Source organism: Lissotriton helveticus, chromosome 1_1, assembly GCF_964261635.1.
Source record: "Lissotriton helveticus chromosome 1_1, aLisHel1.1, whole genome shotgun sequence".
Classification (NCBI taxonomy): domain Eukaryota; kingdom Metazoa; phylum Chordata; class Amphibia; order Caudata; family Salamandridae; genus Lissotriton; species Lissotriton helveticus.
In genome coordinates this window covers 1,911,078,083-1,911,103,050 of record NC_136057.1, presented here as the reverse complement: position 1 = coordinate 1,911,103,050, position 24,968 = coordinate 1,911,078,083, and the positions used below count along the sequence as shown (strand labels likewise).

The 24,968-nt window shown below is 43.3% G+C and overlaps 1 protein-coding gene across 2 annotated transcripts in view; it reads right to left on the bottom strand.

The window, feature by feature from the left end:
- Positions 1-24,968, bottom strand: part of NCF2 (neutrophil cytosolic factor 2) — a 97,233-nt gene that overhangs the window by 27,985 nt on the left and 44,280 nt on the right. For both annotated transcript variants that reach the window (XM_078643095.1, XM_078643105.1), the window contains exons 7-12: positions 16,325-16,368; positions 13,651-13,792; positions 11,452-11,529; positions 9,403-9,469; positions 5,942-5,988; positions 5,163-5,314 (exon numbers count right to left, since the gene is read on the bottom strand). In XM_078643095.1, the coding sequence (XP_078499221.1) occupies positions 5,163-5,314; positions 5,942-5,988; positions 9,403-9,469; positions 11,452-11,529; positions 13,651-13,792; positions 16,325-16,368 (530 nt within the window). The remainder of the gene's footprint in view (positions 1-5,162; positions 5,315-5,941; positions 5,989-9,402; positions 9,470-11,451; positions 11,530-13,650; positions 13,793-16,324; positions 16,369-24,968) is intronic.

The window sequence follows — 24,968 nt, the reverse complement described above, 5'->3', positions numbered from 1 at the left end:
CTGAGTGATCTGTGAACTAATGGTCTAAACAGCTCTAATATTCACAGTTTTTTTGCTGTAGAAGTGAGCAAGTTTTCTTAGGGGAGTTAAATAGCATTAAAAAAAGCTCATTAAAAGACACACCCTCTTTTTCTTTTGTCCTTAGGCACAGGCCTCTCAAAAGTCTCACCCCATTAACAGATGCTCTACATGCAGCAACCAACTTCCTACCTAACAAAAAACAAGCATATAATCACTCCTGTCTTCTCAAGCCATAACTGGATGCCATTAGATATCAGATATTTATGTAAATTAGCTAGCCTGACTACAAAGATCTCCACCTCCACATCCTACATTTTTTAAACAACAAACTTGGTCTCAGGAGGAGACGGGTTGCTTAGAAGCAGAAAGAAACTGTTACCCAACAATCCATGCGTCAGAAAATCAATTACACTTTCGAGATTTTTCTCAGGACATGCCCTCAGAATTTGAAATGCCATCTCAGCTCACAACAGGAATGGAACCTTCTTCATCTCCAAAAAAATCTACTGAGATACTAAATTAAACTCAAGTGTTGGAAACCCCCTGATATAGGTAAGATCCCTTTTTTTTTTGCAAAGTTTATGAATTTATTGAAATTCAATACAAAGAAGGTATGACAGTAACACAAGGCGAAAACTACTCTAAACATTGCATAAAGACTTAAAAAATAATGTCTACATTGGAAAGATGTACAGGTTATGCACACTTCTGAAGAATATAAAAAAAACCTTTCAAAAGCTCCAGGGGTGGTGACGAGGGGTAGGGGACAGTAGAGCCTAGAGGGATACGGAAGGGCGGGGTACTCATTGTGGGGTCAGTGTCAAAATATATGTGCAGAACCATGAAGAAGAGATTGAACTCTATCTGCGGGCCCACAAGTTAGCCCATCGTGTGGATGGTTTAGCATGAAGCATTTCTAAGTACCCATTAAGAAAGAAATGAACGAGAATATGCGTTTTCATGGGAGGGGTGGCATTGTCTCCCACCACGAAAGACTCCCATACTGCATCAAAGACATACAATTTATCGTTACCTATGTAGGTAGTTTGCTCATGATGACAAGATACTCTGAGGTTCAATCCGCCACTCTTCATGTCGGAGTGGTGGGTCGTCACCAGTGCTGGAGTAAGTACAGCTTGGACACTGGGAGTGAGGTTGCCATCCAGTGATGTACAGGTGTCATCATGCCATGGAGAGTGGCTAGATAGGGAGAGGTGGATATTGAGAAGGAGCTATGCCAATAGAGAAGTATTCGAATGTTCACTCACTAACTGGTTACTGGGTAAGATATTTTATGCAAGACGAGAACCTCTTCCTATCTATCAGGACATTAATACCGCAGTCCTTGTTGTTCATGCTACTGCACTTGAAATACAATTTAGAGGTATTCGTATGAATGCCCTTTGAGTGGAATTACCTCCTAGAAGCCAGAATAGTTGTAATGTAAATTGCCCCATAAACTGTAACCTGAGGTGTACAAAATTGCAATCTGAAATTGTAAATTACATGCTTTATAAGGATTCTTTTCTTATGTACTTATTGTAAGCATGACTATAAAGAATTCACACTATATAAAACCACAAAAAATAAATCAGCGATGCTGACTTTTGATACTAGAGTTGTTAAAAGATTAAATAAATTGGCTGCCTCAAGTAGTAGTAGAAGAAGTAGTAATATCTCTATTCGGTTCTAAAAGTAAAACCATAAAAGAACACAGCAATCATGGATAAAATACATAATCTGAGCAACATCCTAACAGACTTACAAGAACAGTAACGTTAAATGAAAGGTTTTATCAAATGTAGGAAGCACATCTGGGAGCAAGTGCGTCAAGGGAATAAAGTACATAACGAAGACGGAGCGATGTCCAGAATGTTAAAATGTTCTCTTTACAAATTCATTGAAAAGTGAGGTTAACGTTCTAAAATATTAATACTAAGACCTGTGAGGCACAAAGTCAATTTATACACTTTTCATATTGGGCCGAGACAATAAGGTGAGGTGTGGAAGAGATTGAGGGCTACGCAGTTCAAATAAACAGGAAACGAGGATACAAAACAAACGTGATTACCACTGAGTTCCAAACAACAAAACCATATCTAGAGTCCGCTAAGTTATTTTAGAAAAAAGCAATAATATAAAAATTTGTAAATGTACCAACGAATAATCTCTTTTGATGCAAACAGTTAGAAATCATCTACTAACTCCCCCTCTAGGATGTTAGTAATTTTTCCATCAACATATTTTTATTTGGTCAGTCAACGAGGAGAAAGTTATGAAAGTGAACACTAAGATGAAGCAACTCAAACCCAGTGGAAACCAAGGATTTGTTGTTTCTATGTGGCTCGTGCAGTTCAATGATGGGCATTTTGAAGTTATTTTTTGCGGAAAGGAAACTTTTTGAAGAGGAGAGTGTAAGAAGTTAGTCTTCAGATTTGAAGTCTCACATCCCCAAAAAATGGTGATCCGCCTAAATCACCTAGATCACGTTTGATTCTTAAAATTGGTTTGCGCACTGGAGTATGACACAGTTCGGACCATTCCTTGTTGAAAATGCAAAGATGACCAATGGCTCAACAAGAAATCTTGTTCCTGCAAGCTTGTTTGATTTAAATATTATTTACATTTGTTTACTTGACTTTTCTCAACAATATTGAAAGGCATACATTAAAATGATGAAATCGGTGTTCTTTTTCATATTGAAAAAATAAGTTTCTTTGTAATGGTATGTTTTTTTTGCATAGTATGGTTATCTGGAATACCATAGCACTGGGATTCTAGCTGTCTTCATCAGATGTAATTAAGAGAGAAGAGAGGAGGGAGAAGAAGGAAGTGAAAAGTGCAGGGGAAAATTGTTAGGAGAGAAAAGTGCAGAAGGGTAGGCCTAGGGCAGTGGAGAGGAGATAGCAAGATACAAGAGGAAAGGATGGTGGAGAGTACAAGAGGAAGAAGAGGATAGAATGGCTTGGAGAGGGCTAGACATTGAAGATACTAGGAAAACAAAAGGCAAAACAGAGGCTAGAGCATGAAAAGAGTTGGGTGGAAGAGAGGGCAAAATGGAGCAGAGCGCAAGCAGGGCCATCTTAAGGAAATTCTGTAGCTATGGCATGGATATTATTTTGGCCACCCATTAGGAACATGTAATTACATTCAGCAAAACAAAGGGTCTGTTGGGGGCACTCGTTTATGGGATTTTGGGATGCAGCGCATTTCAACATTATTTGGGTTTGCCACACGTGTCACATCTCTCAGCACCTGTTCCATAAATTGCAGACTTCAACAGTTTGAAGCCGAAAAAGACCAAACACTACTACATGAACATGATCATGCAGTGGACCTCAGCTCTTGACACTTTGCAAAAGATAGCAGGCTATAGTTTGCCAAATTATTGATGTATACAGGGGTTTAAATGATAAGAACTGTGTCCAGATGGTCACGCTATGCCCAAATGAAGTATTGGAAAAGGTTTTTATGCCTGCAGCAGAAATTTTTAAAAAAACACACATAGTTAATTCTAACTTAAACAAGGCGGAATCCATTTTTTTTTATCATTGATGTACCATGATAGAATAGACTTCAATCAATCAATAAGGGAATTATAAAGTATGCTACTAACCCGTGACGGTCTCAAGGCGCTGGGGGGAACGGGTGCAGCTCAGTTAGCCGAAAAGCCAGGTCTTGAGGCTCTTCCTGAAGGTGTGCAGCGTGGAGGAGGGTCTGATGTTGAGCGGGAGCTCGTTCCAGGCCTTTGCTGCAACGTAGGAGAAGGCTCTTCCACCTGTTCTGGTTCTGCGGATGTTGAGGGTTTCTGCTAAGGCAAGGTCGGCGGAGTGGAGGTTCCTCTAGGGTACATGGAAGGAGACTTTTTCGTTGAGGTATTTGGGTCTAGTGTTGTGGAGGGATTTGTAGGCGTGGGTGAGTAGCTTGGAGGTTACTCTCTTCTCGACGGGGAGCCAGTGGAGGTCTCCCAGGTGTTGGGTGATGTAGACATGTCGTGGGAAGCCGAGGATGAGTCTGGCCGCTGTGTTCTGAATGGTCTGGAGTTTTCCCAGCAGGGTTTTGTTGATTCCAGCATAGAGGGCGTTTCCGTAGTCCAGACTGCTTGTTATGGGTGTGTGGGTCTTTCTGGATTCGGGGGGGATCCATTTAAAGGTCTTCCGAAGGATGCAGAGGGTGTTGAAGCAGGTGGAGATGACCGCGTTGATCTGGTGCGTCATGGTGAGTGAGGAGTCAAGTATGATGCCGAGGTTCCGGGCATGGTCTGTTGGGGTGGCCGAGGGCCACCAGACATCATTTGGAATGGCTCTGGAATGCCTCTCCTAAATACACTGACCTCTCCAGCACTATTCTCAACTATGTCACGTCTGCTGCAAGTGTTTTGATGGGTCCGCTGCCCCTGAAGCTGTGTTTGCCTTCTTTCTAATTGAATTTAAGCAAGCCTGGCTGATAAGGGAAGATAACCCGAACCAGTCCCAGGATGCTAGTTTCCGGTCCAGGGAGGACCCGGCTTGGCAGTTTCGCCTGGAGTGTTCCCACGAGTAGCAGGGTCAACACTAATTTGCTTATGGCTGAGTCCAAACTGGGGTGGCATAGTGAGCAAAACAACGATGATGCTTCCTAGATCTCTTGACAGGGGGTGAATGTTTGATTTATTCAGCATTCCGTCCATCATTTGTTGCCTCAGCACTTTCCTTCTAATTGAGGCAAAGGAACCAAGAGGAGAGAAGATGGAGCTTTTGCCAAAAGCTGGAGGATGACACTTTATCACCCTTCTCTAAACAAGGCCCTTTACATGTTAGCTAGAAGAGCAAACTCCCAGGTTACAAAGATCAAAATAAAGGAATAGGCTAGTTTTCCCACTGATGGTACATTCTTTAACTGGCTCAAAGCATGCTTGGTCCTTTTCTAGGCACACATTTAGCCGCCACTAGAGCAATATCTATGTTCCTTGACATGGAATTGGTTTAGATGATATAAGTAAACATTTGTGCTACTGAAAAAGGATTTTATGGGCGGATTTGCATGTTTCTTGCTGGAAACACTTTTTATTGATAAATGGTCTGGATATTTATTGGGCGACGCATCTTCATTTCTGGGATATTGATGGTCTGGGTTATGTGGCCATGACTTTTTCAACTTACCAAAGCCTGGTACGATCTCTTGGGATTTCCAGCTTCTTACACACCGCTTCGAGGATCTCGTCATATGAGAGCTCCGTCTGCACCTGCAGGTTCACAGTGAATTTGTAGTGCACTTTGATAATGTAGTTCTCTGGAGCCTCTCGGTTCTTCCCCTAAAGTGGATGGAAAACTTGTTAACATTCTGACACAAATTGGGTCTTGTTCATGCTAATGAACTAATAAATAAATTCAGCAGTCCGAGATGTGTGAAGAATTTAAATGGTCAGATATTAGAATTGATAGACAGATGGAATACATAGCTCTAGAGCTGGCCCTCCTGAAGGGAGGCCAAAAAGTTCAGGGTCATGGACACTGAACCAGCCTTTCACACTCAATAGCATCCCTCAAAAGAAAGGCCATGAAGTGAATGAGCAGGAACATGCATGCATTCCTTAACCAAATATGCATGTTACAATGCTAAGTCCGCCTGACTCAGCCATTTATCCATCACAGGAGGATAACATGAATACAATGCTGCTGATTTACAATATCCCCTATTGTTGTAGGGACAAGAGACAGTTTATGACCCATATAATTAGTCAATACTATTATTATAGATGTAATCCCCTTGGAGGGAGACCATCAGTAGCTGAAGCTAAGAAATGCCCCTCTCTCCTATTCCTACACTAGACCAAAACATAGGCCAAGAGAAATGCCTTAGCGTCATAGCTTATATCTGTATGAGTTGTATGCATCACCTCCTACCCTATTCTTGGGGCCTATTAAAAGCAAGACTTTACCTCCATCATGCCTTCTTTCTGGATTTCCGATGACAGGGAACTTTTATCTGCAAAAGAAGCAACAGCATATCATTGTTCGTGAGAAGTTCAACATTTACTGCACATACTACAAATAGTAGTAATACTAGGTGCTTTTGTGTCAGTCTTTAAATGCACTTCTTGCAAAAAGTGAGACATTCCTAGAGAAGGTCCCACAGAAGATTTACCATACTGCCTGTAATTGTGCAGTGATCTTGATTGAGTTGCGTAGAGGCTAGGTAAAAGTCCAATGGATGTGAAGTCAGACTTGGCAGACAGATGGTGGAAGTAAATTTGTACTCCGCTGGAAAGCTCAACAGAATTCAGACTTAGATTAAAGACATGAAGATAGTTCAAGCTTGGACGGAAGACGTAAGGATAGTTCAGAAAGCATCAAAAATATGAATGTGGTTTAGACTTGGAAGGAGAGTGAATGTTTAATTCAGATGTGGTGGGGAACATGATGATAGTCCAACTTGGTTAGGGGATATGTGGATTGTTCAGACTTGGGTAGAGGACATAAAAGTAGTCCGGACTTGCACAGAGGAGATGAAGATAATTTAGACATGGTTGGAGGGCATTAGTATAGTTCAGGCTTACATAAAGCATATGACAATAGGTTTGACTTGGTTGGATGACACAAGGTTATTCCAGACTTAGTTGGATGACAGAAGGATATTCCAGACTTGGTACGAGGACATGACGATAGTTTAGAAGGGGGTGGATGAAATGAGGTTAGTTCAGATTTTGATCAAGGAAATATTGATAGTTCAGGCAAACATACAGCAAATTCCAATAGTTCATACTTGGCTGAAAGACATGAGGATAGTTCAGGCTTAGAAGGAGGACATAAGGATTTCAGACTTGATTAAACAATATAATAGTCTAGACTTAGTCGATGAATGCACAGATAATGTAAAGGATATAAAGATAGTTCCAACCTGGTCGGAACAGTTGATATTTAAGAAGTGGTCGGAGGATATGAGGATAAGTCAAAATTCAAAATGAGAGGAAGGGTTGAGGCAAGCACAAATCCATGGGATGGTGTCCAGGCCTGGTAGCTACTCAGCATTATGCTACTTTGGAATATTTTCCCATTCATCAGTCAAATGTTGTCTTTTTTTGTAGCTGCATACTGTTTATGTCTCCAACTTGTCTTCTGACTTCAGTGTTTCTCTGAAGTTTAAGATCCTCATAGGACAATCTTCCTACCGTGTTTACACTGTAACCCACAACCCTGAAAATGTTTTGCACTTCTCATCGTTTTCAAGTGTTAGATTTAAAGGTTGCCTGAACCTCATGCTGGTTTCATGTGCTCGAATGGGGTGCTATACCAAGGGACTGAGTGGAATGAGAGGTGTATTCAACACCTTAAATTCGACTCTGCTGCTCGGAAGTCAAGTTGAAAAACTGGTGTCCGATATCATCTTGTTGCAATCACCAAGTTACTGCACTGTGTTTGACATGAGATGATGAAAGACCCAAAGTGTCATAATGGTGGGTGAGTATAAGATTTTAAAAGTAATGAAGCTATCATGTGCAATTTCTCTGCACCACCGCTATATTCAAGTAGCTCAAACTTGGTCCGAGGACATGAGGATACTCCAGACTTGGTTGGAGGCCATCAGAGTAGTATAGACTTATTTAGAGATCATAAGGATACTTCACAGGTTGGTTGGGGAACATGATTATGGTTAATACTTGGTAGAGGGAGAGAGAATTGTTACAGGCTGTATGCATGAGGATGGCCCATGCTTGTTCTGAGGACTCAAAATGTGTTGGCAGCTGAAAGAATACATTGAAACCAAGGGGAGGGGCTCTAGAAAACCCAAAGGGATGGAGCTCCCAGTGACTTAAAGGTTAAAAACAAGTGTTCCCTTTGGTAAAAACTATCAGAGATGAATTAAACTAGTTTTATGACCACATTCATACTAGACCCACTCTGCTTTCCACTCACGATGTTTATGTCACTTATATTCACACAAGTAGATATGTATATAAAAAAATCCTTTTAATCAATACAAAAGTATAAAAATGCTATTTCCATGAATAATTTCATAACGCCCAGTGTTTCTTGGTGTTAAATTTGGCAAAGTCAGCAACTAACCTGAGACAGGAATATACACCTATGCCTTGTGCCGTCTATAATGTGTCCAAATTAACATGTATAAGACAAATGTAATTGTCTAAATGAATTCTCCTTCCGAGTCATAAGGATTTTTTTTATTTAGGATTTAACATGTTTTAAAGTTTTTATGAAATTATCCATGGAAATAGGACCTTTGTCTCCCAAAACTTAACTGTGCAAAGGGCCATCTCTGATACAAACCATGAAAGTTAAGTCTTTCAGGGTATTGTTGGATCACACGTGGTATTTGAAGGCTCATGTCAACACTGACAAGTCCTCCTCCTAATGCATCATTATTCTACCGTAGATGATTTCTGCATTCTCTCCAGACTTGATTATGTTAATATCCTGTAAAGTTATCAGCCCATGCATCTTTTCACTGTCTCACAGCAAGTACATATTAGAACCCCTGCAAATGTGTTCATTTATTTGCAGCACACAGTTGCCGCTGGACTAAGGGTTGTGTTAGGCAGAGCTGCTATGACAGAGAGCTCGGGGATCTTGCTGATCACCTACTCCACTATACTCTAACCCAATTCTTGAGCACTGAAAATTCAATTTTGCGCTTCGCCCCTGATATCAAGAGGAACAGTTTGTGTAGGTGTTCTTGAGGTGCTTAGCCAAAGGCTCAGTTGCCATTGGAATTTTGGAAAATTAAGAATCACCTTGTATTTAGATAAAGTACTAACATGTTTTTTCCTGGTTATGCTGAATTTGTCAACCTCGGCTTTCACCTGCCCACGTTAATGCTTCTCATTCAGTTCTGAGCATCATAAAGCCTTTTTTGTGTCCCTATGTTTTACAAATAATAAAATCCATGGTAATTCAATCTTGAGTAGATGTAGAAGGCATACCATAAAAGTGTTAGTATCAGCTGCTTACCAGGGTTTAGAATAGCAGGAACTGAAAGGAGGGCAGACCAAGAAAGAAGGCAGAAAGGAGAGGATGGAAGAATTGGACAGAAGGAAGAAAGAGCAGACTATGTAAGATCATTACTGATTGATATGAGTAGACTGATGTGTTAGTCTTTGAGTGGGTTGTAGTTCATCATAGCCTGATTACACCGTTATAATTACTGTCTGCTATGTCTGTCTATGCCCATGGATACCTGTACATGTACAGTGCTCTAACATAAGTTACTAATAAATTTACATTTTCTTTGTTTCTGCCCTGCTGCAGCACTGCCTTAGATCCAGAATAGACTTTCAAAGTGTTTAAGATATCCTCACAAGTTATCTTTCTAGACACTTCTAGGTTCCTTTCTTGTTCACGATGATTTTCTACACCAAGTGAACAGTTGTGGATCGTCCCTTACCAATGACAATACTTGGTGGTGCTGAACTTGGAGCTGCTGGAATTGAAGTCTCTGGAGATTTCTTGTCCTGAAATAAAACAGTTATGTATTTTGTGATGAAAAGCCAGGTAAGTGGGAAATCTCTCCCTGCATCAGCGGGGGATCTAATGGTGTTCTATTTTGTACAAGAAAAATAACATTAAGTTGCATGGTTCTACTTTTCTGTATAGTGCATACTCCATCCTGGAGGAGATCAGAGAGCTTCATAAATAATGGGTTCCATGAAAATGTAGATGTGGCCATCGAACATACAATGTTATTTAAGACATAGTGAAAAATACCAATAGATACATCAGTTTCTCTGACACAATATATACATATTGGTTAAGTCGTCCTGCATCCAGAATAAGTAAGGTCATATTACTTAGGTGAGTGGGGGAGAGAAATAAAAAGTGGTTTCCTCAGATATCATATATACAGGTAGATCAGGTCATAAAGGTTTCCAAAACAAAAAGTCTGCAGCGGGATACATCACGAACACACTCTGGTTATATTTTCTGGAGCACTACATTTTGTGAATGAAAATTGGGAAGGACTGAGCTGGACTGATTTCTATCAGTAGGTCGTCCAAATCAAAGTGACACTGACCGAGAACATACAATAAAATGTGTAAATTTCACTGAAACGTGGTGTTTCTAGTCAAAGTGCAGATTTGCTACATAGATTTTGGTAGCCTCCTTATACTTTTGATTTGTTTATTATAGCTTGTGTGCTTAATTTTAGAGACTTGAAGGCGATGGAGGGAGTTTTGTAATTTCATCTGGCCACTGGAATCAGCCATGGTTGCAATTTTAATATTGTTGTTTTTTTATTCTTTCTTCACCCAAATTTGAGATCAATCCGAAGGCTGTTGGAATACTGCTTTTAAGGGAGTGAGACATCTTGTTGGAGACCACTAAGTAGTCAGTACCCATAGTCAAGACACAGTATGGCCAGTGCCTGCACAGCTTGTTTGAAATCATCCTTTGGAATGAAGGGTTTGGCAAATCTGAGTAAATAAAGCTGACAGACGGCACCTTTTGTTGACCTCTGTATGATGGAGACTTGGGGCCGCATTATATATGGGGTGCATTATCCATCATGGCGCAGGGCCCACCTTTAAAAAGGTGCACCCAGCACCATGAAGGAAAATGTGCTGTATTGTGATAAATGCGCTGCCCCCTGGGCAGCCGGGAACCCGCACTGCCCTGGGGGCAGTGCATTCACTTGAAAAACGGAGCGGCTGCTTTAAAGCCGCTCCGTGTTTTCACAGTGCAGGCGGCAAACCCCCTGCACTTTGAAGGGAGATTGGAGATCCCATTGCAAACAGATGCAGTCAGTGACTGTACCCACCTGCTTGGGGATGTCTGGGGAGTCCATCGGATCCCGTTTCCCCCTCCAGAGGGCTGCTCCCAGTGGACACACTGACAGTGCACTACCTTTTAGTTCAGTGTGCCTCCTGAGAGCTTTTTTGCCTCTGCGCCCAGGTCTTTAATACGGCAAGGGTGCAGAGGCAAAGGGACTCCCACATTTGCAAGGGGCATGCCCCCATGAAAATGAGGGAACGCCCCCTGAAGATAGTGCTGGTGCTTCATGTGTGCCAGCTTTATCGGTATTACAGAAGGGGCCGCACAAGCATCTGCTACCCCTTCTGTAATACCAGAGTATCCCGGGGGCATGCAAAGCAGTCACAAACGCCCATTGCGCCCCACCGCACTTTGTGTAATACGGCCCTTGGTTCCTCAATGGAGAAACCCCATAAAGACCTGTGTGTTTACACTATGCAGGCCTGTGTGTTTACAGAAAGTGACAGCTGCCTGGCGGGATAAGACACTTTGGCATGCAGCCCCAGAGTAATAACCTGGCTTAGCAGATTGGCACAAAGATTGTAATTAGAAAGGATATTCGGAAGGATGTTTGGAGTGCAATCTATGGCATGCAGGATGTAGGTTTCCACCTTCCCCAATCTGTCTTGCACCAGCTCAAGATATTCCCTTTCCTCCTGCCTGTTGGCTATCGGTCGAACATTACCTGTGACTCTGTTGTCTGCAACTGAGGCTGAAACTGGAGTTCCAAGGGCTCTAGGTAGTTACATGGCACAATCCCTCTCTGAGGAAAAAGAGACAAGATAATTAAGATACAATTCTTAAAATATTTATGATCGCAATTGTATCTCCACCTCTTCACTTGATACTCAATGGATCTAACCGTTCATCATGTTAGACTCTTACTCGCCCTAGAGTGCCTTCGCATGCCATGCTTCCCCTTGCTCAGGATGGGCTTGAATCTCCTGAATCTCCTCTATCTTCATCCCTTAGGTCTTTGCTTCCCCTTCACTCTGCATTCCTTAGACCTAACCCTGCTTCACTCGAGACATGTTTCATCAGCCCTCAAGCTTAGCTCTTCGACTGATCTGGATCTGCCCCCCCCCCCCGAGCGCCTTGAGATCCTCACAGGTGATTAGCATGCTCTAAAAACCCTGATTGATTGATTTCAACCTGCCCACCTTCAGCTTGACTCCTGCATCACTCTTTCTCTCTCTGGAATAAATAGAATAATGGAATAATAAACCTTCAGACTAAACCCCTTAGTTCTGGCTTTCCATCACTCTGCAAGGCTTGTGCTTGACTCCCTTATGTTCTGCATAGTTTGTGTCCTACTCTCGTGCTTTGTAGGCGAGAGTCCAATAGGATAGAAAAAAAGTCAGCATTAGGAAGAGTCATCAGATTCAAGAGTGATTGGAGAATAGAAATTCCCTGAGAGGAGTTGTTCCAAAATGTTTGACAAAATATTAAATCCTGCATAGAATATCACAACTACAGATACATTGATAGAGTGAAAGATATAGAACCCCCCACCCCCCCCTCGAATAACAAGCAGAGAGAATTTCCACACAACTGTTTTTAATGATAATGTCTTTATAAAATGTATGCCTAGGATGAATCTATGAACTATAGTTTCCTGTCTATGATTAATCTATCCACCAAGATTGTATGACTCAACCACTTGGAATATTAGTCTGTAGCTGTTCTCTGGGCTTTTGAGAACACCCTTGTGTTTGGTTTTGACAACAAATTAGAAAGCCATTAAAATAAAGTTTAAAAAGATGTGCATAGCGAGAGGCTTGGGAGCAAGGGATATAAAGAGAGAGGAAGTTCAGCCCATACAATTGGAACATCTCCTCACTTTTTAACACTTATGGAAGTCTCCTTCAGTCAGCATCTCTTGTGTCTGATGACATTTCTTAGCTTTTAATGGATTCTCCCTTATTCTGCATCTCTTGGGATTGACTCTCACTCACAATGCAATTCCCTGGTAAGTCACTCTTGAAACCAGAGTCTGACTCTGACATTCTTTGTGCTTGACCCTCACTCACTCTGCATCCCTGGGGTCAACCTTCCATCCATATCATGCAAGTCTGGAGTTTCATTCACACTTGCACCGTGCTTGTAGGGTTTGATACCCACTTACAGATGACACCCTTGGGTCTAAATCTTCTTTGCACACCCTGTTAGCCCCCTCACTCTACACACGTTGGTTTTGCTCCTCACTTTCTAAACATCTAATTGAATTTTCCTGCTCTTATTGAATCTCTCTGCTCACCTTGGGTCTGGCAATCATCTCCCACTACAATACAATTTTGGTCTGTTTCCCTCATGTTCTTTACTCCTTGAAACAGACTTTCTCTTCCTACCCCTTAGGTCAAACTACTTTTTGTTCTGAAGAATTTAGAGATGGACCTTCCCTTACATTCCACTCCTAAAGCCGATCTCAATAATCTGCTGGGTCAATTCTCTCTAACAGTGTAACCTACCTGTCTGACCTCTGCTCATTCTGTACCTCTAAGGTCTTACTCCACCTCGCTCTTAAGTATCGCAGACCATGCTGCTTCACAGAGTTGACTCTGTTGCTGTTATCATAGTTCAACCCTCTAGGTACACCATCACCTTCCACTTGTACATCTCATTTTGGGTCGGTGTCCCTGTCTGACTGCCTCTCCCTGGCCTGTTTTTACTTTTGTAAGTCTTCACATTGACTATGCCTGCGCCAAACACACACCTACTAGGCGTAACTCTGTTACGTATTGTACCATTTCTGTCTGTGGTCCCCAGCAAAGCAACCAGTGGAATCAATCATTCACTTTCTATTTAAAACAAATTCCAGGTCTCTGGTTAGGGTTTTATTTAATTGAGGAAGGTCTGGGTTAAAAAAGAACGGTTTTCTTGTTACCTTCCCATTGAACATGATGGTGGCCCAGTTATCATCACATTCCTTGAGCAAGAAAACAATATTCCCTGGGACGACCTGGAGCTCTTCTGGCGTCGCTGGGGTAAAGTCATAGAGAACACGATGAGGCCTCCCTTCAAAGGCCCTAGACACGAAAGAAGAACGTTATAATGGGAGGTGCAGAGCATTCACATAGTTAAGACAGGCTTAGCCTAGAATCATCAGTGGAAGGTGGAAATGTAAGAGTAGTGGCAGTGACAGTCCGCAATAGAAGCTGTACGCCACCTATAGTCATCAGCAACAGGGATGGTAAGCGCAAGTTGTTGCTCATAATGAGTAATGAGTGGGAGTAAACCAAGCAGCAGGTTAAGGCCTGTAATCAGCAGTGAGATGGGAGGAAGATTTAGAGTGTTGCCTATAAGTAGCATCAAGAGGAACTGGTTGTAGTCAAGGATGCAAACACAAGGAGATGATGGACGGGGCACTGAAACTTTTCAGACCCTCACCCCCAGTCACAGCTCTGGGTTTAATCCATCATCGTTCTTTAACTCACTTCGCTACCTCAGTTCAGACCCAGCTATATGCAAATCAGTCTCGACCCTGTGCCTCATGGGAACAGTCCAGCCCGAACTGCCAAGCCATGTCTTCCCTGGACCAGAAAAAAGCATCCTGGGACCAGTTTTGGGCTAACAGCCCTCATCAGCCAGGCTAGCTTGAATCCAGAGGCAAAGTAAGCAAGGGACCCATGTCTGGGCATACCCTGCCAACTTAGGGCGAACAAAGCAAACACAAGGAGATGATGGACGGAGCGCTGAAACTTTTCGGACACTCACCCCCAGTCACAGATCTGGGTTGAATCATCCGTCATTGTTCTTTAGCACTGGATTCAGGCTAGCCTAGTAGGGGTTGTTCAGAAATGTTTTTGCTGGGGTTCCAGTTGCTACAGGTAAAACCGGCTTCTGTCACTGATGGCTAGGGATGTCTACTGTGCCTGAGATATTTTTTAAGAAATCGATCCATGGGAAGGGATGGATTCCGGCCTAGTTTTTAAATTTGAAATTGCTTGCAATGGGCCTAAGCATGTGTTTAGGGTACGATTAGAGGGTGTTACAGGTGGTTCCGAGCAGATCTGCTCAAATGGCCTTGTAGCTAGGAACCTCTAGTTTTTATTTTACCACACATATTCCTTTAGAAAGCAAGCCTTTACAATGAATATCATTATAAAGCCATGCGTGGAAAAGGCATGTGTGGTAAACGAATGTGTGATTAAAACGCATTTGTGGTTGGGACCGTGTTGTAGAGGCAGGCGTGGTTCAGCCACGTGTGCCTCTGTCATACAACCCTTTCCTTTGTCTCACTGTCTGGGAGCAATACACAAGGACCAACTGCCAGCTACACCTAGTCATGTAACCCAGAGACTGGAAGCAGGCACCAAATTGTTAGGACATGAAAATGGCAAATTTCTAAAAGTGGCATTTTCAGAACTGACTTAAAATCCTTCTTTACCATTAAAGAGGGCTTTAATTTACAATTCTTTAGAAACCAATATTGACCCATCCATCTGATCCCAATTGAAAATTATCACTTATTAAATGTAATATGGAAACTCAGTGTTATTTAATGAGAAAGGAAGGCCTGACGGTAGTGAAAAAGGACTTTGTGTTTTTCGCTACCAGGACAGTAAAACTTAAAAGTACACGTCTAACTTTTTAAATACACTGCACCCTGCTCTCTGGGCTGTTAAGGGCCTACTTTTGGAGAGACTCGTATTCATTAAAATGGACTGTTTGGGCCTGGCAAAAGGTTTATTTTGCCCAGTTGAAATGGCAGTTTAAAACTGCACACAGACTGCAATGGCAGGCCTGAGACATCTTTTACAGGGCTGCTTAAGTAGGCAACACAATCAGTGCTGTAGATCCACTAGTAGCTTTTAATTTATTTATAGGCCCTGGCTATATGGGGTACCACTTTACTAGGGACTTACTAATTAAATATGCCAGTCAAGTGTAAGTCTACTTTACCATGTTTGAGGGAATGAGCACAAGCACTTTAGCACTGGTTTGCAGTTGTAAAGTGCACAGAGACTTAAGGCCAACTAAAACAAATTCAGCAAAAATTAGAGGGTTGAAGGCAATATTTTGGGGGTGACCCTGCAGAGAGGTCCAGGTCCAACATTTATGCTAATCAGCAGTGAGAAAGAAAAGGGGTTCCAGCGGTTGCCTAGATTCAGCAAGAGTGGCCAATGATTTATCAAGAAAACCTAGAAACAGTATTGGAAGGTGTGAAGATGTGAATAACCATAATTCACAATTGCAAAGAAGAAGAGGAGGAGGTAGCCCAAAATCAAATTGCAGAGAAGATCGAGTGGTGTGGACGATCAAGCTTTGGAATAAATCCTGTGTGGGAATTAGACTTGGAATTAGCATGTGGGAGGGAAGGAATACTTCTAGACTTTGAATAAATAAGAGTTATATTGTTCGACATTGCACCTAACATCAGGCGAAGGCCTCACGTCATGTAATCGGAATAAAGGACTCCAGCTTGGTATCATGAGTAGGTGGACAGAATCTCTTTTCTTTCATGTGTGCGCAGTCTTAGAATCAAGATGGCATTTAACTCAAACTATCACAGTCAAAACAAAGAGGAGACATACACAGAGCATGTCTCTGATATTCACCTAAGGATTTCAGGGGTCTTTGGCCTGGGGGGTGGTTGAAAAGCCTGCAAAAAAGAGAACATAAAATGGGCCATGAATACTGATTTTTGCATAATGAGGAGCAACAGAAAACACAAAGTAAAAACACTTTACTCCTGTTCTATTTGCTTAATATAGCATGTACCCATTGTTTTATGCATTGTCACTGTTTTATATCATCTTAAATCTGTTGTGTTGATAATCCAAATGTTAGGTTTTTTTTTGGTTTTTTTAATGGGCAAAACTCATTCTTTATTGGCTATAATAAATAAATGAAAAACATTTTAACATGTAAAGAAAAACAGGCAACACAGACATTAAAGACCATTAAATCAATGCATTTGATTGTCTTCTAGCCATAAGGGAGCGCTTCCTCAAGCTTCTAGCGGCTCGATGTGCAATGCTGCTACGATTGACATCCCAGTCGAGAGAAGGTCCTCCGAGCGATCATGGAGTCTGAGGTCATCATCGCACTCCAAGTCATCGAGTCACTCGGATAAGTCCCAATGCAACAAAAATAATAAGAAGTCGAAGCATGCTTCGACTTCACCTCGTCCGCCGGCCGATGAGAGGTGGGAGCGTCGCCTCTTGAGGTACGGCTCCACACCGCCCTGATTTTCCAGGAGCTGGAGCGACCCCCGCCCATTATAAAATTTTTATGAAGCCATGAACCTCCTATTTGTATGGCCCGTTCACTCTGGTGTGCCTTTGGGCACTGTGGGTTCAGGAGAGGACCTTACTGGGCCCATGCCGATGGCTCTGGTGCCAGTCGGGCCCCAGGGATCCAGATGGGCACCTGTCGTGCAACCTCGCCATTCCCTTGTGCCTATCTTGAGATTGATGCTCCCAGCACAGCTGGAGCCCTCCGACAGCACCATCCCCATGGGTATCCCTGACTCCAACACGGAGCGGTAAGTGCGTTATCTGGAGCGATGCCATCCAGGCCAGATCCTGAGCCCTATTCTTATGGGCTAGGACTCGGGAGATAGGGGAGGGGTTGCTGGACCCTGAAGAATACCAGCCTTATGAATAACAAATGGACCGGTGTGAGGATCTGGGTAAAGCCAGTGGACTGGACCCTTCTGCAGATACTAGCATGCTTTTTCCCCCTACCATGGCTACAGAAGTAGCAGGGTCATTTGCAATGGTAGGGCAGAGGGCAGCTGAGATCCTGGACCTTAGTTTGCCCTTCGTGGCAGCCAAGACTAATGTCTTGACAGAAATGCTTCCGTCAGCAGTGTCTCCAATCAGAACCACTTCTCTGTTTCAATGAGGCAATTAATGACGTCCTGCTTGGGACTTGGTCCAAGCCCAACACAGCGGCTCCTGTGAATAGGACAATTGCCCACTGTAACCACCCCGCTCCAGGGGATGCAAACTTTTCAACCAACACCCACTCCAGAGAGCTTGGTGGTCCAGGTCTCCAAATCACACATACATCCTGGCGCATTCCAACCACACCACAATATCAGAAATCCAAGAGGCGGGAAACTTTAGGAAAAGACAATGTTTCTTCCACCAGCCTGGTATTGTGGTCCATGAACACCACATGTCTTTTGGGCCATTAGTCTCATACTCTGTGGAATATGGTTTTGAAGGTGCTACCAATGGTCCTTGAGGAGGCCCGGGACGTGATCTCCCAGGCTGTTGCAGATGGGAGGGATGCGGCTGAGTTTAACATTCAATGTGGACTAGACACCACCGACTCACTAGGCAGAGCGGTTTCATCGACAGTAGCCCTGCGACGCCACACCTGGTTGAGGACTACTGGGTTTTCTGCGGTTGTCCAGACATCACCCATGGACATGCCCTTTGATGGCTCCCATCCCTCAGGAGACCAGGCGGATTCAGCGCTGGAGCACTTGAAGGATAACAGGGCTACGGCCAGGTCCTTGCACCTTTCTATGGCCCCTCGTCACCCTCAATCCTAGTTTAATGGCTTAGGAAACGGCGTACAGCCACTTGCTTACCCAGCCAGCCACCGTAGTGTGCAATCTTACTAGCCTCTGTGTGCCCATGGATGCGGCTCCTACATGCCCCATGGGTCGGTTGGTCAGCAGTCTGGTCAGTCCACCACCCTCCCAGCAACTGCATCCTCCACACCTTCCTAGTCTGCCCATTTACCATCATGGGCGCCCAGTGGGTGGCAGGATTCACCATCGCATGCTCCGCAGGAAGTTCAGAACATCAGACATGTGGGTTTTTCAGATTGTCTGAAGAGGCTACTCCTTCGCAGGCTACCCCTTCCTCCATGCCACCTACATAGGACAGGCTGACTGAGGACAACCTATATCTTCTTCCACAAGAAGTGGCAGCTCTTTTGGCCAAAGGAGCCATAGAGAGAGTACTTATGCCAAAAGGGGGTTGTGGCTGTTAGTCCCACTACTTTCTAGTGCCCAAGAAGGACAGAGGCCGTTATCCTATCTTAGACCTCCATCAACTTCTTCCTGGAGAAGTTGAAAATGCTCACTCTAGCTCAGGTCCTATTTGTCCTGGACCCAGGAGACCGGATGGTAGCATTCGGCTTGCAGGACGCATATTTCAATATACCCATCCTGCCTGCCCAAAGGCATTACCTGCGGTTCACGGTGGGCCATGAGCACTTTCAGTTTGCTATGCTCCCCATTGGCCTCACCAGAGCCCCTCAGGTGTTCACCAAGTTGATGCTGGTGGTGGCAACTCATCTGCAGAGATCAGGGGTGCCAATCTTCCCCCTATATCAACGGCTGACTGTTGAAGGTAGGCTTGCCACAGGCTGTCATGTCCCACCTTCAGACTACGGCAGATCTCTTGCACTCACTGGGGTTCACTGTCAACGTGCAGAAGTCACACCTGACTGCCTCTCAGGCTCCCCCTTTCATCAGAGCTGTTCTGGACATGGTGCAGGTTTGGGCCTATCTTCCAGAACTGTGAGCCCAGGACATTCAGGCTATGATGACGACGTTTCAGCCTCTATCCTGGATTTCAGTGAGACTGCTTGTGAGGCTGCAGGGACTCCTGCTGGTGACACATGCCCGCTGGCATATCCAGACCCTGCAGTGGGACCTGAAGTTCCAGTGGGTACAGCTTCAGGGAAATCTCTGACATGATCCAAATCTTGGAGGGAACTGCAAAAGAGCTGCAATGGTGATTAAGGAATTGGACTGGGTCAGCGGCAGACCCTTCTCACTTCCCCAACTAGATCTGACAGTAGTGACAGGAGCATCACTCCTGGGATTGGCCGGCCATATGCGATAGGTGGAGATCAGAAAACTCTAGTCCATGGCTGAGCCAGACTCCACATCAACATGTTGGAGCGCCAAGAAATCTGATTGGCATTAAAAGTCTTTCTACCCTCCATCCAGGGAAGGCTGGTGCAGGTGTGCACAACAACACTACCGCCATGTGATACTGCAACAAACAGGGTGGTGTGGGGTTGTGGTCCCATTGCCAAGAAGCCCTTTGTCTCTGGACATGGCAGGAACAGTAATGCCTATCCCTGGTGGTTCAGCAACTGGCAGGTTCTCTGAAGTCCAGGGTGAACAAACTCAGCTGAAGATGCCTACCAAATCACAAATGGTGTCTCCATCCGAAGATGGTGCATGGTCTCTTTCAGCAGTCGGGAGATCTAATCATCACCGACGTGAATGCGCAATGTCAGCAGTTCTCCACGTTGGAGTTTCCAAGGCAGTTCTCACTCTGAGACACTTTTTGTCTCGAGTGGATCTCAGGCCTCCTGTATGCTTTTCTGTCCATACCACTCCTGCCTAGAGTTCTCAAGAAGATCAGGAACGACCGGGCCCAAGTCATTCTTGTGGCTCCGGACTGGGCATGGAGAGTTTGGTATTCCAAGCTGTTGAGCAAGGCCATTAATCCGCTGATGAGACTGCCCTTTCTGGTGGATATTCTGGTGCAGCAGCAGGGGAGGGTTTTCCACCCAAACCTGTCAACGCTCTTGTTTCTTGCGTGTAAATTGAGCGGCAACAGTTGACAGTTTTCAACCTTCCGCCTTAAGTCTGTAACATTATCTTAACAGCCAGGAGGCCCTCCATTAAGACGGTTTACGCCTGCCACTGAGCAGTATTTGTGGCATGGTGCACAGAAAGACAAGTTGATTTCCTTTCTGCCCCCCCCCCTTTCCCAGGTTCTCCTATTCATTATTTTCCTTGCCCTACTGCGTTCTGCTCTGGGTACTCTGAAGTGCTATCTCTCTGCCCTGCCTTTTCCGCTTTTCTGTGGCTGCCTGATGAGCCATCAATCTTCAAATCCCATAGGTGTTTGAATGGCGTACAACATTTGTTTACACCTTCTCCATTTTTTATGCCTCAGTGGGACCTCAATCTCGTTCTCACTTTCCTTACGTGCGCTCCCTTTAGACCTCTGCACAATTGTCCTCTTCGGCTCCTTACCATTGCCACCATACCACATGGAGCTGAACAACCCCACCTACCGGCGTGCAGGGGTACTGCTCACAAAACAATTTCCGGATCCAGTCTGATGCCTGGGGTAATTCCGGATCCAGCTGGCGCTTGAGGGTAGGTACAGATTCTGCGGCTATATAGAGTCTCTACCAGATAAGGCCTTTACAAAGGTAAGTCACTTTTCCATTAACTTGAAGTAATAAAATATACAGTGGCAAATAATGCTTTGTAGGTTGGGTGTAAAAAATGAAGAGAAAGAGATTTTGAGAGGGAAAAAATACATCTAAATAGTATCAGTTAGTAGCAAAAAATTAATAGCCGCAAATTTCAACAGTGTTGCGATTCTATTACTTTCTGCTTGGGAAAGCAGGGTGAGTTTCCCCAAAGTCCAACTGTTTCTCATTCCATAGCATTGCATGCATTTGTTGGACATGCAATGGCATGGCTTAAGGGCTAAGGGGGCCTCCTCCAAAACAAAGAACCCTGTAGGCCCACCTGCCTCCGTTACAACCGATTTGGCACAGTAAATACATAGTGAGTCATTTTCTAGTCCTAGTATCTCTCCGAGGGTTGCTTTGCATGTATTAATTGGCAAAACAGCCAGAGGCATCTTTTGGAGGTCCCTCATCATACTGTTTTTCTGATCACTATCCAGCCATGTTCAGCGTGGTTTCTCTGCCCAGCTTTTCAGTGGTGTCTCTGAATATGGGGTGCTGTATAACACTTGATTGTGAGGGTCTAACAGTGGGATGCTCTCATCTGCCTACATAATGTGACTTATCAGTGCCACCAAGACCCTTTACCACATCTGAAAGTTTCATTGGGCAACACATTCATTCATGTGAAAAGCTGTCCTGCTAAGATCCACGACTACTTTTCCAAGGCCTACCTCTAACTGTAAGACAAACGTTGTAATCATTGCTGGGTAGATCCACCAGATAGGGCACTAGTGCCTTCCTAAGATTTGCATTTTGTTTTACGAACTTCATAAGGTGCTCCGTTTAAGCAACAGGGCAAGAGTTCTCGGAATCTACTTTCACACAAAGTGGCTTTCACACCACTGTGGCGTTATGATGGGATTTAGAATGTCTGGTATTCGGGACCCTATCCTGATATATTTTGTCCAACCGTTTCATTGTTTCACTTGGACTGGCCCTTGTGCAGGAGTATTTTTGGAGGAGAGCCATGGGATTTGATGTGAAATCTTCTGCATTGACTTATTTGGCTTATGCTGCTGGGTTTCATGCCTGTGAAGCCCTATATTTGATTTTGCATGTAGATACTAATTTGCCCTGCTTATGGGTTGACTATTGCCCTTTCCTATTGGTGTAGGGGGTTGGTCACTAAGCTGGAGCAGTCTCTTTCCTGGGCTTCTGCTCCAGCCTTCCACTCCTGCTTGTGTGCAGACCCCGACAACTGTTGATCACTTTCGTTTGCAGGTAGCTCATGACTCTACTGTGGGGGTGGGATAGGCTGTATTGCCTTCTTCTGGTGTTCAAACTTCATGATGCTGTTTTCTGTATAATTCATTTCTGGGATGTTTCATCCAAGTTGGGGTTGTGTACATTTGGCTAATACTTCACCTGGCTCCGGCCTTTTCTTTGGCCTATGCTCAACTCTCAGGGAGAGAATGAGCAGGGTGGGAAGCGAGGTTAATGTATGGTGTCCTTGGGGTAATGGGCCCCACCCCTAATCTCCTCGTCCTGGTGCTTTTTCTCTTGGCCCTCTCATTTGCCCCATGCGTTTGAGGCTTGCTCTTGTTAAGCGATAACAAGAAGTGATGTTGCTGGATCCGGATGCTATGGGACAGCAGAAGGGCGGAGCTCTGGAAAGAGACGGACATTTTAAGTAATACTTCAGGGGCTTCAGAGTCTGTTGGGAAGGTGTGATGTCTCAGTTTGTCAGGAAGAGGACGATGCGAATAGTCTGATAATCTCTTCTTGATTTCCCAACCAACAACTCTTTCCATTCTTCGAATTTGTAATTTTTTGTTACAATTTTTCTTATTCAGATTGCCCTGCATGTGCAAACTGCTTTCAAATTCTGAAACAAAAGGCGATATCAGACAACAGATAGTGCTGTTTGTGATCCATTAAAGTAGACAAGATGCTAAGTAAATCGTTGAATTTTCTTGTGGGCAGAAATGCAGCCTTTAGTGTGGTGCAGCGCAGCTGCTGTTGCCCAGCGATCATTGAAGAGGAAAATCATTTTTATATTGAGGTAGGAGAGTTAGTTTAAAAGAAGAGCTGTTATGACAGTGTACATATTGCATCCTGAGTGATGATTATTTAACTTCAATAGCCGGGCATAGGAAAATAGTAAAAATACCATTTCTTTTGTAAATAAATGCAAGAAAAGGATACCTCTGTAGCAATAGTTCTTCTAAAAATAAATATATATTTCCCATTTCATCAAGTGGTTCAAAATGTATAGACTCTACCATGGAGACATGCTTTGACATGTATAATGTGAAGTCCATCACATTTGTATAGCACCTACATCTAACAGGTTATAAAGCGGTGTGTGTGAATAACAGGAAACTCAGCGCCAAGATGCTCCCTTCGGAGCGAACGTTGCGCTCTATAAATACCACCACAAATACAAATACAAAATTTCAAAGCATGCAATGTCCTTCATCATAGTCTAGCTCCTTCCTCTTGGAGCTTTTTGACCCAAGAGTGTTACTGTAGGGAACCAGTGCTGTCCAGTGGATCCTCATTTGCAGATCTCGGTGTCCCCACAGCATTACCTGCAATATACTCGTCTCAAGTGCTCCAGACACTCTCTCACATCTTTAGTTTTTCTTCAGGTGCCTATAGTGTCTAGATATTAATATTTGACTGCAATAAGCAAAGAGGATGGGCTCTCACGTTTTTTGACATGACCAGGCCAGTTTACCTTCATGCTCACATCATAAAGTTCTTCTACTTAAAGCCATGTATCTGTCTTGTGTACTTCACTTGTTTCGTGGCATCTTTTGTCATTATTATTTAAGGGCCATCAGGTGTTTGTGTCTCCATTTTGCAGTATATATTTTGTTTTATATGGTTACAACTTGGATATTTTTAGTGCCTCGTTGCCCTGCCATCTGTTTAAATGTCAGTAAATACGGCACCCATAATATGATGGTCTATCGATGGCAGCCATACAATCTGTGCACACATTTCAGTGAACGAAAAGGATGCCCTGACTCCAGGCTTTCCTTTTAAGTTGTTTTCTTTATGCTTCTAGCTCCACATTGGTGTATATTAAGATATTTGCTGAACACCAACTATTTTTTTACTAGGTGGCTGAAGTTAGCATTTTTCCAGATTCTATGTAAACGCCATGTGCCCCCTCAACAAAAGTGCTGTTGATTATCAAGTGGCCACAATATCATGCCAAAAAATATGCATAGATATTGAGGTAATAATAATAATAAATCGTTACCTACCTATACGCACTTACCTTCTTCATACTTTGGTTTTCAATATTTTGGTCACGATATTGGTGCCACTTAATATTCCATCTTTGATATTTCGTACTACAATCGTCTTAAGTTGATAATTTTAAATTGTTTGCTAGTCGTATGGAATTGGCCAGCTAGAGAGAGCTCTTGCTTCTTAAGAAGTCTGATGATTTTGATCTCTTAGGGGCCTAGTCACAAACTGCATTTTGTTGTACATTTAGTAGTACTACTATATTACTTTTAACATATTAGCAAATGCTGTTCAGTAACCTACATGCAAAGGTCTTTGTTTCGATTCCTATCTTTTATGGGCAGGAATCTCATCCCGACTGCGAAGATCTCTTCATACATAAGTATATTTTAGTAATAAATGTGGGAGGGGCAAGGGGAAAGTGACTGGAAAACAGAAACATTTCAAATTAATTGATAGGGTTTAGAGAGGAGTAAGGAGGGGTTATACATGGTTATAGAGGATTTGATGGGGGGGCACATGAAACCACTCACAATAGAGTAAGCACTTTGCTATTCACAAACTGCACTTCTATCGTTTTTACAGTTAAAAGGGATCAGAAACCATCCAAGTCCAGCACAACACATGGCCAACCATTGGTACTGCAACACCCTCTCATGTAAAATAATGGAGGCAGGGAATTAAAGTAAACACACATAGGAACTAATGTTAAAAGAAAGTAACTTATTTTAACATTTTTTTTCTAATCTAAACAAATTTAATTTAAAGTTGTTATATATAAATACCAATTTTAAATATTAGTTTATT